The 19,073-nt window shown below is 46.5% G+C and overlaps 1 protein-coding gene across 5 annotated transcripts in view; it reads right to left on the bottom strand.

Annotated features, from left to right (window-relative positions):
- Positions 1–320: 320 nt before the first annotated feature.
- Positions 321–19,073, bottom strand: part of NR1H3 (nuclear receptor subfamily 1 group H member 3) — a 78,217-nt gene continuing 59,464 nt past the window's right edge. For all 5 annotated transcript variants that reach the window (XM_006135350.5, XM_006135349.4, XM_006135352.5 and 2 more), the window contains exons 7-9: positions 11,246–11,359; positions 9,957–10,051; positions 321–4,510 (exon numbers count right to left, since the gene is read on the bottom strand). In XM_006135350.5, the coding sequence (XP_006135412.1) occupies positions 4,364–4,510; positions 9,957–10,051; positions 11,246–11,359 (356 nt within the window). In that variant the 3' untranslated portion in view covers positions 321–4,363. The remainder of the gene's footprint in view (positions 4,511–9,956; positions 10,052–11,245; positions 11,360–19,073) is intronic.

Here is a 19,073-nt window from a genome sequence, read left to right as displayed (position 1 = left end):
CAGCAAGGGGGGGAACCCGGCTTAAAAGCCCAGTCCCCCAGCACCGTCTCCACGGTGCAACCTGTACCCCCCCTTTCGTGGGGAGCACAAAGCACCCCTCTGTCAGCTGGGGTCCCAGAAAGATGTGCAGCAAGCTGGTGACTTTCATAGGAGATTTCTCCAACATGTGGAGAGGGTGAAGGAAGTTAAATTGGAGCCACACAGTTTTGCATTCGCAACCATTTCCTTCTCCATGCTGTGTTTTCTCCTTTTTAATTATTAACTTGAGGTTCAAAAGATGAACAGTTTATGTCAACCCTAAAAAGATGGTGCATCATAGCTTGTCAAAAATATTGTATTAGGCTTTATTCTTTTGTATAAACATTAACATTTCTCAAACAGATTAGTTAAAAATACAGATTTAAACAAGTAATTTTGCAATTGCAATGAGTTATAAAAAAACAACAGATTATTTTACAGATTGTTACAAGTGCTTTACAAAGGTGCAGAGTGAAGGCTAGAGGCAGGGAACCAACCTTGAGTGCAAAATGGACAAAAAGCCCTTGCTACAGACATGGTGCTCACATACACAGCCCAAAACGAGGAGCCATATGAACGAAGGCTCTCAGGATACTCACTGGGCAAACAAACATAAATCCCTGTTACAGAGAAGATAAACTAAGATCAGGCCACCAAGAGTCTTAAAGTTACCTCTGGGATCAAATACACTCTGTTTCTTGCAGAATGAGGAACACTTTTTGCAATGACACTTCTCTGTTTTGTCAAACAAATTATTTCTCTAAATACTAAAATACTTATGGACCAACAGGTCACTGGTGAGTGAATCTCAAGATGCACAAGGTGGAGAGAAGAGGATTTAGTAAGTATTTATACCAGGACAAGAGGGTATTCATCATACAGAGATGCCTTCACATCCCACTAATCCAGAGATGGACAATAATTTTTGATGGGGGGGCACTCCAAGATTTTGGTAAATGGTCAAGAGCTGCACTTTTCTATGGAGGGGGTTCAGAGTCTGGGATGGAGGTTGGGTGCAGAAGGAAGGTCAGGTTTATCTTGCCCACCCCTGCACTAAACACTAAGGCTACAATTTTGTCATGGATATTTTTAGTAAAAATTAGAGAGAGGTTACAGGAAGAAAATAAAAAATTATGGAAGCCATGACCTGTCCCTGATTTTTACTAAAAACATCACTAACAAAATGGGGAAGGAGGAAGATCCAGCTCCATTATCCCCCCTCCCTTCTACAGTGGGTAGAAGCTACAGAGACCCCAATGCCCAGTGAGTATGAGGGGTTTCCTTTGCTGCCCTATGGGACTGGGAGCTGCAGGGGATTCCCCACTGCCCACAGCAATGGGGGAGCTGTAGGAGGGAGGTCCTGCAAGTGATGGAGACTGAGTTGCTGCAGGGAACCTCATGGCCTCAGCTGCTGAGTAGTTCCAGGATCCTTCTTCTGCAACTGCCAATGACTAGGAGCTGTGATGGGGCCCTGGCTGCTCATGGTAGTTGAACAGTAGTAGGAGAGACCCCTGCCAGCAGCAGCAGCTGCAGAGCTGCTGGGAACCCCCGGCTGCTGAATAGCTCGGGGATCCCTCTATTGCCACCAAAAGTGACTGGGAGTGGCAGGGGGATCCAGCTGCTTGACATGGATGAGCAGCTACAGGGGGAGCTCATGCCAGTGGTGGCAACTGGGGAGCTTACGGGTTGATGCCAGCAGCAGAAATCAGTTGTGGTGGGTCTCGCCACTGGGAGCTGCAGGAGAGTCCCCCTACTGATCACAGAAGCTGGGCTGTTACGGGGTCCCCTGCTGCAGGCAGCAGCTAGTCAGCTGCAGGTCTGCCAGTGTCACAGAAGTCACTGGAAGTGATGGATTCTGTGAATTCCGCATCCTCCATGACAATCACAGCCTTACTAACCATATTCTTGGAAATACCTTAAGGCTATGTCTACACTACAGGCTTCTTGCGCAAGAAGCCTTTTGTGCAAGAGTTCTTGCACAATAACTTAGTGCACAAAAGCACATCCACACCTCAAAGCACATCACTTTTGCATTGCACTTTTGCACAAGAGAGCGTCCACACTGCATGGACGCACTTGCACAAGAAAGTTCTGATGGCCATTCACAGAATGGCCATCAGAGCACCTGTACTTTTTCAGATTGGCTCTAATTGCGCAAAAAAACCCTGCGGAGCATCCACACATGCCTTTTTGCACAACAGCTGTAGCGCAAAAAGGCATTATGCCTCACAGAAGGAGGCTTACCTGCAACGCAAAAAGCCCTCTGTTCTGCCATTTTACTGTCGATTTACTTGCACAAAAGTGCAATTGAGGTGTGGACGCTCCACAGGTTTTTGCACAAAAACCATGCAGTGTAGGCGTATCTTCAAGTGGCTGTCTTGTCACAAACTAATTCTACTAGCCAGATACACAGAGAAGCATTGGAATTAGAGTTCATCTGCAAATTAAATTCTCATGCTAATGGACTCAATTGTGATGAAGGATGGTTAGGACATTAACTACCTAATACTCAATGAAGGTGCAAACAGCTCTTTATGTAGACTCCTATGTCAGGAAGGATACTATCAATTGACTTTGATTCTTATCTGCTTTGTTTTAAATACCCAATCCTCAGAAACTTACTGATTCCCTCTACCTTCCTGAATTTTCTATACCCTCTGCTCCCTATCTCCCATCCCTTCCTTCTCCCCCCTCCCCTTCTCTCCTATTTATTTTGGGTCTGCACATCCTAAACTCAAAACTCCAGTCATCTGAAGAAGTGGGCTGTGCCCATGAAAGCTCATGATACCATCTACATGTTTTGTTAGTCTATAAAGTGCTACCAGACCATTTGTTGTTTTTTTAAAGAAAAACAGTTCAGCAGAGTTGGTTATGCTCAATACTCCTAAAGATGGGGTTCTGAGAGAGCTACTCAGATCATAGGTTAGGCAATGACCTTTACTATGCTATAAATGCAATGCATTCTCTGTCCCCAGCTGATAATCTTCACTTGCACTGCAACACACTAAACATACTAAATTTTTGGTGATTCTTGACATACTTCCATCACCTCTACTGCCCAGACTCTGATGCATCTTCCATTCCTCTCTCTTCTCCATAAACACCAACATAACATCTATTCCATGGTTTCAAGTCATTGCTTTTAAAGTCATTGCTTTTCGTGATGGGCAATCTTATTTTTAAAAAGCAGCTAAATGATTCATGGTTTCTCTATGGTACACAGAAGATGTTCCCTGTCTACAGAACAATTTTCAGTAAATGGCACTGCACATTCAAGGTATCTACTTGCCACATGAGAGCCAGAATGCAAAAAACAGTTTTAGAGATGAAGCTTCACAAAAAGGGAATGCCACCAACAGCATCTTCTTTGGGAATTTTTGTGAAGGGCAGCCCATAACAGAGACTTTAAATACAGGGAATCCCCTTAGCACATCCACATGATACTTCCCTGAGTTCCTCAAATCCACATACACAGGGGACCCTGCCTCAGAAACCTTGGGGAAGCCTCTTGGGCTAAGATGCTGTCAGTGAAGGTTTAGCAAGTTCCTGCAAATTCACTTTCAGAATCAATGAGAAGGGAAAGAATAGGTGGGGCAAAGCCCTAGAACAGTGGTCCCCAACCTTTTCAGGTTGTCGGGCGCCAGGGGGCATGGCCGTTCACCCGACGGGTGCTGGGGGCGTGGCCGTTCGCCCGCCGGGTGCCCGGGGACGGCCCCCCCCATAGCCGCATGCCCGGGGGTGGGGCCCCCTCCAAGCGCCGCGCGCCCGGCGCCCCCCCCCCGCAAGCACCGCGCGCCCGGGGCCGGCGCTCCCCCCACCCTCCCCCCGCAAGCGCCGCATGCCCGGGGCCGGCGCTCCGCCTCCCCCCCGCAAGCGCTGCGCGCCCGGGGCCGGTGCAGCACAAAAATTGAGAAGTTTCACTTTTTGACTATACACCGGCACTCCCCCCGCCAAGCGCAGCGCGCCATGTGCCCGGGACCAGGCCAGCCCCGAGCACCTGGCGGGCGCATGCAAATGCTGGGGACCACGGCCCTAGAACATGTACTTAGAAAAAATAAAGAAACTTTGAGGAAACATGGCATAGGATCTTCATCTCTATTATTTTCAGATGTGATCCCATTTTGGGAGAAGGGGGAAGGAAGGGAAAATAAATCAAAGATTGCAAAACCATCTGATCTCTCCCAGCTGCCTTATGCATTCTCATCACATCAGAGAAACCACAGACTCATCACTCTGCACTGCCCAGCCCACAGTTCAGTGCTTTGGAGAGGGGAGGCTGGCTTCTGGTTTGCAAGGGATAGGTAATGATGTTACTTCAACAGGTCAGTGCCTTGGGAATACACAATCACTCATGCACGTCCCAGATTTCTGAGAGCAGCGGAGGGAGCTTCTTGTCCTGTAGTCGAAGGGCAAACACCTGTTCGGAGTGGACACTGCTTAGAGTCCGAAGACTGACCAATTTCATTAACATCCGAGGGAACATCAGATGGTCCTGCAAGGTCACACAAATACATAGTCATAAGTAAATCCAGACTATTGCTCACAAGCACAAGTTCATATTCTCCAACACAAGCATCTTGCAGTACAGACTTGGACAGCAGCACTAGTCAAGAGAGATCACAGCTACTCTAGACTCAGCCTTTCCCAGTTAGGGTACTGCTGGGAATGTTGCAGGTTATAGAGGGGACTTTGTAAGTATATCTGTACTAATAACTGATATTTTCACTTAGTAGCCAAAATAAAAATGGGGGGGATCATTATGGGTCGAATGAAACATTTTGTTCAATCTGAAACAATTTTTGTTTACATTTTTTCAGGTCTTTTAGAATAAATTTAACTAAAGTTTGACTGAAACACTGTTTCAGAACAAAAAGTCTAAAAGTGGCTGCAGAGATGAGGTTGACAGAAGGGCTTTGGCTTCCCCAACCATGGAATGCTGTTCTGGGAAGGAGAACTGCTGGGAAAAGATGGTCTCCACTTGACAAAGAAGGGGAAGAGCATCTTTGGACATCAACTCACCAATCTGGTTAGCAGGATTTAAAACTAAGTTCAAAGGGGGGCAGGAAACATAAACCTATAGGTAGATATAACAAAAGTTGATCTTAATAGGAAGGTAGATGTGAGTAACATGACAAATTTTGATATATTCATAGGAGCAGCAAGAGGGAAACAATAAAGGAATCAGCTCCTCATCTTAGATGTCTATATGCAAATTCAAGGAGTATAGGGAATAAAAAGGAGGAAGTGGAAATATTAGTACCTAAGCCAAATTATTACTTAATTGTCATCACTGAAATTTGGTGGGATAAATCTAATGACTAGAATATTGATATAAAAGGGTATATCTTGTTCACGTGAGAAAAGCAGGGAGGAAGGGGGGAGGTATTGCATTATATAAAAAAATACACTTGTACTGACATCCAGTAAGAAGTGCGAGCCAGACCAGTTGAAAGACTCTTGAGAGAAAATAAAAGGGGAAAAACAAGCAAGTTATAGTAGGGGGTCTACTATCGACCACCAAAGTCTAAAGAAGAAGACATAAGAGGTATTTCTACAACAAATAACAGCAATATCCAAAACAAAAGACCTGATAGTAATAGGGGACTTTAACTAACCACACATCTGTAGGAAAAGTAATACTGCAAAACACAAACTTTCCAATAGGTTCTTTGAATGTACTAGGGACAACTTCTTGTTTCAGAAGGTAGAGGTAGTAACCAGTGGGACAGCACATTTAGACTTGATTCTAACCAACAGGAGGAACTGGTTGTGAATCAGAAGGATGAAAGCAACATGAATGAAAGTGATTATGAAATCACTTTATGATTCTGAAGACAGGAATGAGGAGTAAGAGCAGCAGAATAAAGATAAAAAAACCCAGAAAACTGGTAGGTAAAGCCCCTTGGGAAGAAAACCTAAGGTAAAAACGAGCTCAGGAAAGATGGCAGTTTCTCAAAGACAGTATTAAAATCACTAAAGCAAACTAGTCCAATGCAGGGAAAGATATAAAGAGTAAAAGGCTGTGCCTGGGTGTGCCTTGCCCTTTAAAGTCCCCTGCTGGAGGCGTTGTGTCATACTACACCCAGCCCCAGAAAAGGAGCAGTAACGATAACACAGCAGTAAAGGATTGCTTAGAAAGGCTGTACAGAAGCAGCTAATCAGAGCACAGCAGCAGGGGTGGTGGGTATAATAGGCAGGGGAAGGCATTGCCTTCCCAAACAGCCAGCCTGGCTCCACTCATACTCCACCCTCAGAATGCCTATTGTAAGCATACTGGAGGTGGACTGTTGCTGCTCTAGACCACCTGCCCTCCCCGTGTTCTGGGGCCAGGAAAGCTGGGGCCACATGCCACCCTCTCTGCCTGTGTTCTGGGGCCAGGGAGTCTGGGGCCATGCACCACCCGCCCTCCCCATGTTCTGGGGGTGGGGCCCCCAGTCCACCCCTTCTCCAAGCCATGCTCCTGTTCTGCTCCCTTTCCTCCTCCCCTGAGCAATGTGGCCCCGAAGGATTACAGGAGCAGGGACACATATACCCCCCACACTCACTACACGGATGGCAGGAGCTGGAGCAGCATAGCAGCCTGCTCCACCCTGCTTCTCCACAGCAGCAGGAAAGGTAGTGCCCTGGGCCTGGGATGCTCTGCTTCCCACTGTCATGGAGAAGCTGAGAACTGCGGGCGGGGAGGGTGGCACAGGCTGCTCCGACTCCCTCCATCTGGGTGATGAGCGGGTGGGGGGCCCTGCTATCGCCTCATACCAGGCTCCAGTAATCTCCTATGTCCCTCCATCCATAGGTCAGTTAAGGAGGCCTGGGGCTACTGCCCCAATCCATCCTATAGCTCTGCACTGAATAGCCTGGTCCTGAGAACAAGAGGATCTGATAACAGTAACCCTAAGGTGATGGGTGAAAGGAAAGGAGTCAGCTGAGAAAAGGCTCAAGAAATGGCAGCAGTGAACTGGGTGCTGTTTTGGGAGTTGGCCTAATGGGCTTCCTTCAGTTCTCCCACTGGGGAAGTAGTGCAAGTCTTGAGAAAGGGACAAAGTTTGTTGAGAAGCCTTAGTGTTAAAGGGCCCAGACACAGGGCTGAAGATCTGTATCGGGGTTGATAATATGCTGAACTTCTTGTTACCCTGGAAGGGGTAAGTTTGTTCATTCATACTGAATGTGTGACTTGGTTGGAGAGCAGAGTCACTGTAGATGCCCCTAATGAAGCTACCAACTTATAGGAGATGTCAGGAGAAAAAAAACAGCAGCATCACACCTAGACCACTAGAGATGCTCATGAGAGGTGAGTGCCCTCTTTCAGAGCTCAATATGGCTTCGCCAAATCAACGAGGAATCCTACAAAATGTGGAAACGTGGATAATTTCATAAGGATGAAAAAAACCTAGTATAACCTTGTGGGAACAGAATCAGAAAGACTAAGACACAAATGAGTTACATGTAGCAAAAAACACAACAGGCAATAAGAAGAGGCTTTATAAATACGTCTACACTGGCATGAATTTCCGAAAATGCTTTTAATGGAAAAGTTTTCCGTTAAAAGCATTTTCGGAAAAACGCATTTAGATTGGCAGGATGCTTTTCCGCAAAAGCACTTTTTGCGGAAAAGCATCCGTGGCCAATCTAGATGCGGTTTTCCGCAAAAAAGCCCCGATCACCATTTTCGCGATCGGGGCTTTTTTGCAGAAAACAGTACTATGCTGTCTACACTGGCCCTTTTGGGCAAAAGTCTTTCGGAAAAAGACTTTTGCATGAACGGGAGCGGCATAGTTTTTCCGGAAAAGCACTGATGATTTTACATGAGATTGTCAGTGCTTTTCTGGAAATTCAAGTGGCCAGTGTAGACAGCTGATTTTCCGGAAAAACTTGCCAGTCTAGACACAGCCTAAGAGTAAGAGAGGAAAATGTAGGTTCACTACTTAGCAGAGGAGAGCTAATAAATCATGTATCAAGAAACCTGAGGTATGTAATGCCTATTTTGCTTTAATAAAAAGATTAATGGTGACCAAATACTTAACACTACTAACAACAAGGGGGAAATAATATTTAGATAAGTTAGATGTATTAAAGGTGACAGGCCTTATAGAATTCATCCTAGGGTACTTCAGGTGCTAACTGAATCTGGGAGTTATAGGGACTCAAGCTGAATATGAGACAACATGATGGAGTTGTGACAAAGGCTAGTACAGGCAGTCCCCGGGTTACATACAAGATAGGGACTATAGGTTTGTTCTTAAGTTGAATTTGTATGTAAGTCGGAACTGGTACATATTGTAGGGGAAACTCTAGCCAAACATTTCTCCAGAGCTCAGTTTTATTCTCCCACACCTCACTTCCCTCAGTCCTTTATTCTCAAGCTGAGGTGTCTGCTGAGAAAAGCCGCTCCGCGTCTCCCTGGTTTGCTGGGGGGAAGCAGCTAGTGCGGAGTTGCCTCACCCCGTTTGTAAGTAGGGATCCGATGTAAGTCGGATCCATGTACCCCGGGGACTGCCTGTATTCAGGACTGTATTAAGAAACAGTAGATAACTATCTTGCTCTACTCAGCATTGGTGAGGTTTCTGCTGGTAGACTGAATCCAGTTCTGTGTGCCACATTTTAGGAAAGATGCGGATAAACTGGAGAAAGTCCAGGGGAGAGCAACAAAAATGATAAATAGTTTAGAAATCCTGATGTGAGAAAAGGCTAAAAAAGCTTGGTATGCTCCATCTTGAAATAAAAAGATGGAGTGGAGACCTGGTAAGTTTTCAAATAAATTTTGTAATAAACTATATTTTGTAATAAATTATATTTACCTGAAGGAAGTCTAAGTAATAATGAGCTTAACCTTCAAGAATGGAGATTTATGTCAGATATTAGGAAAATATGTTCTAACTATAAGCACAGACCAGGGGTGGGGAACCTTTTTGGGTTGGGGGTCGCTGACCCACAGAAAAATCACCCGGGGGGGGGGAGGGGAAGGCTGTACAAAAGTGAAAAGCAAAAAAAAAAAAAAAAACCAAAAAAAAAACACCAACCAAAACCACCTAACTGACATGTCCCCTGACTCCCCACAGAAAGACACTCCCCACATTCCCCTTGCATAGCAGAACCTAAGGGGGCCCAGGCTAGTAGATTGGGGGGGGGCCCCCAGGCAGCACTTTACTGCACCAGATGAGGTGGGGAAGCAGCAGCACATAGAGCCGCTTCCTCCCACTCCAAGCAGAGCCCTTGGATCGGCTCCATCTCTGGCTTGCCTGACTCTAACCCCCAAGGCTTGGGGCTCCTCTTCTCACAGTGGGGCACTGGTGATTCAGCCCTGCAGGAGGAGCTGTAGGGGGGATGTGGGGCTGAAGAACCAGCATGAGCTCCCCAATGTTGGGAGGGGAGGAGCCCCGAGCCTTGGGGGTTGGATATGACTCCTGGGCCTTAGGTTCCCCAACCCCTGGCATAGATAAATCATTGGACTATGTAGAATACCTGTCATTGGAGGGTTTTAAGAACAGACAAACCCTTGTCAGGGATGGTCTAGGTTTATTTGGTCTTGCCTCAGTGCAGGGGGCTAGACTAGATGACCATTTAAGGTCCCTTCCAGGCCTACAATTTTATTATTTTATGGTTCTATAACTTCTAAAAAAAAAATTCTGACCTAACATATTTGCCAAATTCCACCCAATTAATCAAGTTTTGGATAACTGAAGCTGCATTTTTCATCAAACTATTAATCCAAAGCATTTTGCCCAGCTCTACCCACAACTCCCTACAGCACTGGAGGAGACACTGGAGGAGAATGATGTTGCTGACCATCAGGGAATAGCTGAAGGAAGTGGTGAATTATCACTAATTGCAGAGGATTCATTCAAGGAGTGGGGCTACTGGAGGGCACATCAGCCATACAATCAAGTCTCACATATACACTTGAGTTTATTCATTTTTTCAGGGCTCATCTAGGCACTTACATTTGGTCTGTGGATGCAAATGTAAGAATGAAGAGCCTCCACATAGGTGTGCTGAAGTCTCTCTACCAAGGGCTGATCCTGCACATTAGGTCGGTCTGCCAAGAAATAGTTTAGACATTAGTAGGCAGCAGTAGGCAGCCTGGTCAGTGTTGCTATCACAAAAATATAATCCTAATCCCTGGACAGTGTCTCCCAAGCCTTGTCCTATACTCTCCCTATGAGATAGTATACAGGCAACTTGCCTTATGCAAGACAGCAGTTGTTGTGAGAATAAGTTTCTTGTATCTATCTTTATCAGCCACATTTTGAAAGGATTATTAAGTAAATATGATTTTACTTTGTGGCAGGAGGTTACTGAGCCACGGCAGCCTGGTCTAGCTCACTGGGTCTCACATACCAGTCCTAATGAAGATGTGAGGCTGTGCTCCAATAGATAGGGATGAGAGAGTCTCTTTTATCAGACAGTTGTGGGAGAAATAATGAAAAATAGGAAAATATCGATTCCCTCAGAGTGTAAATTGCAAAGAATAGAGACAAACTTGATCTGACAGCTCCACTACACCACCCTTTGGGACTCAAGCTGTAATGGGCCCAGACTCCAAATGCCTTTCACTGACCACTAGGTGTCATGACTACCCTATAGCAAAGGACCAACATGAGCATTCACCAGGCCAGTGTTTCTAAACCTTTTCTTTTTTAAAAGTACCCCTTTTAAAAAAAAATATATATATAAGTACCCTCAGTACCTACAGTTTTCAGAGACACACACTTTTTTTTCTACCATTGCAAAACATTTGTTTAAACAACTTAATCGTAGCCAGGCGGGCAAAGAAATTTTTGGGTGTAAAAAGTACAACAATAATAAAGTGCTGTAAAACTTAAAACAAAAACTCAGTTTTCTCCAAATTTCAGTTGTGTTGACGTACCCTCACCCCCTGACTTCTCTCGAGTACCCCTAAGCGTACTCGTACCATTGGTCGAGACACACTGCACCAGACAAATAAAATGCTGGTTTCGAGAAGAAATGCTACAAACTACACTTCAGTTATATGGAACAGGTCATGAAGCAGTGGAGAATTCCCTTTGTTATGGAAGCAACTCAAAGAGTTAGAGTATAATGAATACTCAGAGCATATGTGATACTGTGTTACCACAGCATCCATGCTAGGATCCTGCCTCCTTTGCTATAGGCTTGTCATTCCTCCTCAGCATCTGACCCCACATGTGCTCTATTTTTCCTATACTTTGATTCAGGGCTGCTGCACTTTGCCTTGTTCCTGGCTTTTTACCTGCAGAGAAAATGTTGATGGCGATTAAAAGTGCATATTCAGCATCGTTGAGCTGTAGTTCATTCATTCCCTTTGAAAACTCAAAAATAGGATTAATGAACTCGAACTGCAGGCCTAGAGAAAACAAGAAAGAAGGGTGTGTAGATTAGCATTGGCCATTGTTCTCTGTGCCTCACCTTCTGGATGACACTTCCAGTTTTCATGCAGTAAGTTACTGGAAGGAGGAAGGTGGATCCATCCCCACATTTGCTGCAGAGCTCACAGGAGAAACTGTTCCCTTATCCAGTTTATCCCAACATTTTCTAGGGTCAATGGCAAACTAGGTTCCTCCTTCATACTGCTCCATTACTGAGGAGTGTGTGTCAGACCCTGTGACAGACCTGAGAGCTACCACTCAAGCCAACACTCTACCATCTACTCACTATTAGCACTAATTGGGTTTCTTGGGAAAAGCCTGACAGGACAGAGGTGTACCTGATTACCAAGCCAGATTGGGGATGGACAGCCTAAGGACAGCAAAGGTTGTTTTGTCCAGCCCTCCTGCCATGATGTAGGATTTGTTGCGTCTAAACCATAAAAAAAAACCAGATGGCTATTTTTGATGCCTCCTTTTAAAAACCTTCACTGATAGAGCTTCCACAATTTCCCAACACAGTCTGTTCCATTACGAAGTTTTTCCTGAGCCATACTGTAGTTTGAACCCATTGCCTATGGTCTTGCCTTCTGTAGTAAAAGAGCAACTTTTTTCCATCTTTTTATGGCAGTCTTTGAAGTATCTGAAGACTGCTATCATATCCCCACCTTAATCTCCTCTTTTCCAAATGGAATATACCCAGTTCCTTCAGCCTTTGCTCATACTGCATACTTTCTATCCCTCTGTTCATTGTTGCTCACTCCTGGATCCTTTCCAGTTTCTCTACATTCTTTCAATACACTGGTGATCAAAACTTGTCACGGTAGTTCAGCTGAGGCCTAACCAATGTCAAGTGGAGTAGTACTATCACCTCCCATGACTTGCATGACCTTTTGGTAATGCAACCTAAAATAGCAATACAATGCTGTTGAAAAACATACCATGCAAAATGCAGATTCATGTTGAAGTTGTGATCCACCACAATTCCCAGCTCCTTCTGAGCAGCACTGCTGCCAAGCTAGTTTTCCTCTATCCTCTATTTGTGCATTTGGTTTTTCTTCACTAAATGTAGCACCTTACATTTATTTGTTGAATTTCATTTTGGTGGCTATAGCCCAGTTCTACAATTTATCAAGATCCCTCTGAATGTTAGCTCTATCTTCGTAAGTATTAACAACACTGAGTTATCTGCAAACTTTTTCAGTGTGGTCTCTGTAGCTACATCCAGGTCATTAATAAAGATATTAACACTGGACCAGAACAGAAGCCTATGGAATCCCCATTGGATTCAATCCAACATCATTCTATTAATATTTACTCTTAGTTTGCTGCTGATTAAATAATTGTGTATCCACTTAATGGTAATTCTGTCATGCCCCATTTCTCTAGCTTATTTATCACAATGTCACATGGGACTGTCACAAGCATTGCAGAAGTTCAAGTACACTATGTCCACTGCATTTCCCCTATCCACCAAATCAGTTACCCTCTCAAAGAAGGCTCTCAAGCTAGTCTGGCATAACTTATTCTTGGTAAAGCCATCCTAGTTGCTAGTGATTACCCCTTTATTCTATGGATGTCTGCAAACTGAAAGTTTTATACATTGCTCTGTAGCTTCCTAAGCAGGAGCGGCCCTAGACGCGCTGCCGGCAACTGGCGCCCTAGCCGAGACGTGCGATCAGCGCCCCCACCTAGAAAGCCCTCAACAGCCATTTTTCTTGGCACCCTAGGCAACCACCTAGATCGCCTGTATTGATGGGCCACCACTGTTACTAAGTATTGAAATCCTAAATATTGACCTACTAGCCAATTAGCCCATCATAAGATGGGATTTTCAGGTCTCTCCTCCATGTCGTATTTCCTTTCTATCTCGGTCTTCTCTCCTGAGCCTCCAGCCTCTCGCTCTGTCTCTCTCTCTCTCCCCCCTCCTCCTACTGCCTTCCCTTCTCTCTTTCTCAGCTCTCCTCCATCTCCTGCCTCTCTCTCTGTCTCTCTTTCTCTTCTCCCCCTCTTGCCTCTCACTCTCTCTTTCTCTTCTTCTCCTCCTCCTGCACGGGGAGCATGGAGCCCAAACAACTGTTTGTGCCGCTTGCTCCTGTGCAGCAACCTGGCTGAGTGGCTGCCTATGAGCTCCAGCTGCCCCCCTGCACCGTTTCCCTTCATCCCAGCACTGATCCTGCAGCCTCCCAGTTGTCCTCCTCCTCCCCCTCGTTCCCCCACTCTCCCCCCAGCCAGGCTCAGCGCCCAGCCCCCACTCACAGGTGCCAACTGGAGGACTGAGCAGTGGGCAGCCATGGAGCAGGCGACTAGAGAGAAGCGGCACCGGAGAAGCTTGTGCTCCGCCAGCCTGTGCTCCCTCTCGGGCCCACTCCAGGTTGCAAACTCTCCCTGGCTGGTTGGACCAGATGTCAGCACAGTAAAGACATGACGGAGGCTACAGGCCCCGCCCCCTGGCCGTGTACGTCAGCACCCCGCCCCTCTTCGCCTCCTGCCGTGGTGCTCAGCTGACTTCTGCGCCGCTCAGCCAGGCCGCCGCGGGGGAGCAAGCAGAGCAAGCAGCTGTTTGGGCTCCCCTGCGGCGGCCTAGCTGTGCAGCGCAGAAGTCAGTTGAGCGCCATGGCGAGAAGCAAAGGGGGACAGGGCGGTAACGTACACGACCGGGCCCTATCCCCTTTGCCTCCCACCATGGCACTCAGCTTGCTGCAGGGGAGCAAGCGACGCAAGTGGCTGTTTGGGCCCCGCACTCCCCATACTGCACCCCCGTGCTTCATGGGGACCATGGCGCCCAAACGGACACTTGCACCGCTTGCTCCCTTGTGGCGGCCTGGCTGAGCAGCGCAGAAGTCAGCAGAGCTCCACGGTGGGAGGCGAAGGACGTGACACGGGCAACAGCGCTGCCCAGAGGGAACAGCCAGGGAGGCAACAGCACCACCCAGACAGAACAGCCAGCATTTCAGCGTTACAGAGTCACAGACATCGGGCTACTATATATATGATAATGCCCTCGCTCCTCCTTTTCCCCCCTTTTAAAAATGAGCACTGCATTAGACCTTTTCCAGTCTTCTAGGACCTCTCCTGTCATCCATGAGTTGGTTAAACTACATTGCCAGGAGTTCTGAGATTTCTTCAGCTAATTCTTTTTAGTACCCTTGGATCAAGAGCATTTGGCCCCACAAATGTGAATTAATTCAAATTGGTCAGAATAGCTGAGATTTTCTTTATTTATCCCAATCTGCATCTCTTTATGGTCTGTGGTATTTTATCTAGTTGTGTATGTGTAGACTGAAACAAAGAAGACATTGAGCAACTTTCCTTTACTATCATCTTCCATTACTAGCTCAACCTCTCCACTGAGCAGCAGATTTACACCTCATCTTTTTTGTCTGACACACCTGAAGAACACCCTCCTGTTGTCTCTAACACTTCTTGCCAAGTGTAATTCATTCTTTGCCTTGGCTTTCCTGACTCTTTCCACACACACTCCTTCGGTCCATACTAGGGTTCCCTGTAAGGTGCACACCTGCAGAGACACGCACCAAGAATTTCATTCCCTCCCCCCTCAGTAGAGCCATGCAGCTGTGGCCCCAGCTGCTCCCAGGGGGGAGCTGTGTGGTGGGTTACTGCCCACCCCAGGAGCAGCTGGACAGCCACCATGCAACCTGCCAGAGCTGGAGCCTGGGCCATGGTACTAAAAATAGCACCATGGCCTAACTCCAGTCCTGGCACATGGGGCAGCCACCCGCTGCATGGCCCGGCCTCTGGAAGCAGCTGGGGCCGGGACCACGGTATTAAAAATAGCACCGCAGCTCTGCTTTGAGCTGGGCCACGGTGCAGCTGCTCCTGGGAGGGAACCACAGTATTAAAAGTAACATCACGGCCCTGGCTCCAGCCCTGGCACATAGGGCAGCCATCCACCATGCTGCCCCACCCAGCAGGTGCAGCTATCAGGATGGCAGAAGGTAAGTGAAAGGGCAGGGGGATAACTAAGGAGAAAGTGGGGGTGAGGAGAGGAATGGGTTTGTGCTGAGGGGAGAGGAAGGGGCCAGGGCAGTAGAAGAAAGGGGAAGGCACCAAGGGGCAGGGTGGAGGAGAGAGAAATGCCGAAAGGAGACAATGAAGGAAAAGGGCAGGAGGAGTGGAGGTGGTGGGGAATAGGAAGGTGTTAGTGGGGGTGGGAGTGGAGAAGGGAGAGGGTGATGCTGGGAGAAGAGAGGGGAGAGGTAATGGGAGCAAGAGGAAGGAAGAGAAGAGGGGATCAGTGAGTGCTGGGAGAAGAGGGGTGGGCATGAAGAGCAGAGTTTGGAACAAGTCATGTGTGAGGGTGCAGAGGGGCATGAGAAGAACTGGAGCAGAGGATAGTGCGGGGGTGGACACCAGGGAGGAAGAGGGCAAGGAAGGCAGGTGCTGTGGGGGAGGGGAGGGGCAGTGATGGAAGGGGGAGGCACCAGGAAGCTACAAGGGTTAAGGTAAGGAGCAGGTTCCAGGGTGATTGTGGAGGTGATGCAGAAGGCAGACATGGGGAGGGCAGACATGGGGAGGGGTACCAGAGGGCAGAGGAGAGAGGCAGGGCAGGTGGGTAGAGCGAGGTGGTAGAAGAGGGACTGGAGAGGAGAGGTCGGGGGAAGGGAAGAAAGGGGGGAAGGGCAGGTACAGAGGTTAGAGGAAGGCAAGGTGGGGCAAGTCCAAGAAGGGCTGAAGGGAGTGAGAAGGCCAAGAGCCAGGACAGCAAAGGAGGGTGGGGGGGCAGCAGCAGGTACCAGGGGAGCCGATGGGAGGAGGGGAGGATGGGAGACATGGCAGCAGAGGGGGAAAAGGGAGAGGATTATAACTTGGGTGCCACAGTGGCACACATCCGAACAAGTGCACATGACCTTAATATTGGTGCACAAGACAAAACTCTCTCCGCTCATGGATGAAAAATCTCAGAGGGAACAATGGTCCCATCTGCTCATGTTATTCCCATGTATACTTCCTTGGTAACATGCCCCTCCTTCCATTTTCCTGTATGTATCTCTTTAGGGTTTTACATAGCTAAAAAGCTCCTTGTGCAACCACAATGTCCTCCAATGGCTCACCTATTCTGATGCAGAGAAAAGATAAGCTTGATGTTGAGCCTCTAGTATTAAATCTTTTAGAAACTGCCCACCCCTTTGACTCTTTTTCTTCCTAATTGTTCTTTCCATGGAGCTTGCCTACTATTTCTTTGAGTCAACTGAAATCTACCTTACTGAAGTCCAATGTCTTTGTTTTGTGGTTTTGATCTCTTCCCTTCCTTAGACTCTCTAATTAACAGCCCTAGATAGAATTAATCACAGTTAACTCATGATTAATTAAAAAATTAATCATGATTAAAAATTGCAATTTTAAACAGACTAAGACAGTAGCATGCCAATTGAAATTTATTAAGTATATTGGATGTTTTCTACATTTTCAAACGTACTGATTTCAACTACAACACTATATTTTTTATTATAAATATATGCACTGTAAATTATAAAAGTAGCAAATTTCAATTCACCTTATACAAGTACTGTAGTGCAATCTTTTTATTGAGAAAGTGCAACTTACAAATGTAGTTTTTTACAAATGTATTTATTTCTCTAAAAAAATAATATGAAATTTTAAAGCTTATAAGTGCACTTAGTCCTACTTCTTGTTCAGCCAATTGCTAAAACAAACAAATATGTTTATATTAATGGGAGATACCACTGTTCTTATTTACAATGTCACCTGAAAGTGAGAATGGGCATTCTCATGACTATTTTGTAGCCAGCATTACAAGGTATTTAAATGCCTGATATATTAAACATTCATATGCCCCTTCATGGTTGCACCAATTGAGGCTGTGCTTCTATGGTAATGATGCTCATTAAAAATAATGTGTTAATTACATTTGTGACTGACCTCCTTGAGGGAGAATTACATGCCTCCTGCTTTGTTTTACCTGTAGGGTGCCATATATTTCATAACATCACGATCTCGCTAGCATGTCCTTACCGCCCCTCAGGAAGAGGCAATCAAGGAAGCTCTGCATGCTGCCCCAGTGACAGCTCTGCACCTCACTGTGACCAATAGGAACTGTGGAGGTGGCACCTGCAGGTTCAGGCAGCATGCATCATGGAATGCTGCCTGTCTCCTCTGCTTAGGGGCTGGGGCATGGCAGCTGCTTTCACAAGTAGCTCAAAGCCAGGGTGAGCAGGTAGGGAGCCTGCCACCCTACTGCACCACTTACTGGGAGCCACCTGAGATAAAGTGCTGCCTGGTCAGAACCTGAACTCCCTACCCCAGGTCTGAACCCTCTCCTGCATTGATACCCCAACCCTGAGTTCTCTCCCACACTTAATCTCCCTCCCAGATCCTGCAGCACAAACCTCCTCTCACACCAACTGCCTGCGCCCCCTCCTACACCCCACACCCCCATCCCAGACCAGAGCCCCATTCTGCACCCTGAACCCCTCATTTCTGATAGTACCCCAGAGCCTTGGGGAAGCCTGGAGCCTCCAAACCCCATGGGATATTGGGGGGAGGGAGGGGAGATTCCTTTTGGGTCAGTAGCCCAGATAAAAAAACAGATTCTCTACCCCAGCCTTAGACACTAAGGCCTTCAGCATCATGACCTCTTTTTTTTTTTTTTTTTTTTTTTTTTAAACTCTGATCATCATGTACAGGGATAGGATTACAGAAAACATAATAAAATTGATCTCTGGCAGAATGCTAATGATGATCTGTTTACACAGATTCTGAGTGACTCTTGCAAGCACTAGAGTTTGCTACTGGCAAACTTTTGGGAGCTCTCACAGATGGGTCAGATGAAAATCCCCAGAATCAAAGATCATGGGGAGCTCCCCAAGAACATAAAGGGAAATTCTTAGGTACAGTTAGGTAGGAACTTCCACATAATTAGGACCTCTTGTGGATGCCCTTAGAGACAGATAGATCTAGGATACAAAATCAGAGGAAAGACAGCTGGAGCCTGACTTTTCAGAAATGATTAGCACTCTCATCTCCTACTGATTTCAACTAGAATCAGTGGTGTTAATACCTGGCCTTCAGACTATTTAATACCACCAAATAACAATGACAGTTCTGTAGCACTTTGTGCTTTTCTCCAAATGTCTCAAACCAAACCACAAGCTACTGCATAAAGTTCACTTTTCTTCCACCAGCACTGATTAGTCCATCCTAGTGTCACCTCTTCTATAGCTCCTACAGCTCTACAGAATGTGCAAACAAACTAGTCCTCCAAGGACCATGCTAGCAGTATCTCCCAGTGAAATCTCCATGACACACACAAGCATTGTGTAGAATAGGAGACTTACACTCCAACAATTTACCATGAGTGTCAGATAATAAAGCAGGCCATTTCTTTATGTTCCTTAGTTCCTACCTGGTACCAGAATAACTAAGCCCCACAGAGGATGCTGCGAATAGTTCACTGGCAGATAAGTAATATAGATTTCCAAGCAGTCACAGCAGCACACAATAGGTTTCTGAATTTCCTACTCTGCTCACTGAATCTAAATGTCCTCTCTTCGTTGACCAGAATGCCTGCCCAAAACCCCTGGGATTTTTTGTATTCCACAGGGAGGAACAGCAGGTAAACCCTTCTCAAATCAGATAAGGCAGCTTGAAAGCAGCCATATAACCCTGACATTCATGAGGAAAAAGACCCCCTTGATAGTCCCTGCAGATGAC

This window comes from Pelodiscus sinensis, chromosome 5, assembly GCF_052426305.1.
Source record: "Pelodiscus sinensis isolate ZL-2025 chromosome 5, ASM5242630v1, whole genome shotgun sequence".
NCBI lineage: Eukaryota > Metazoa > Chordata > Testudines > Trionychidae > Pelodiscus > Pelodiscus sinensis.
The sequence above is the reverse complement of the archived record's forward strand: the minus strand, read 5'-3'. Positions and strand labels throughout refer to the sequence as shown.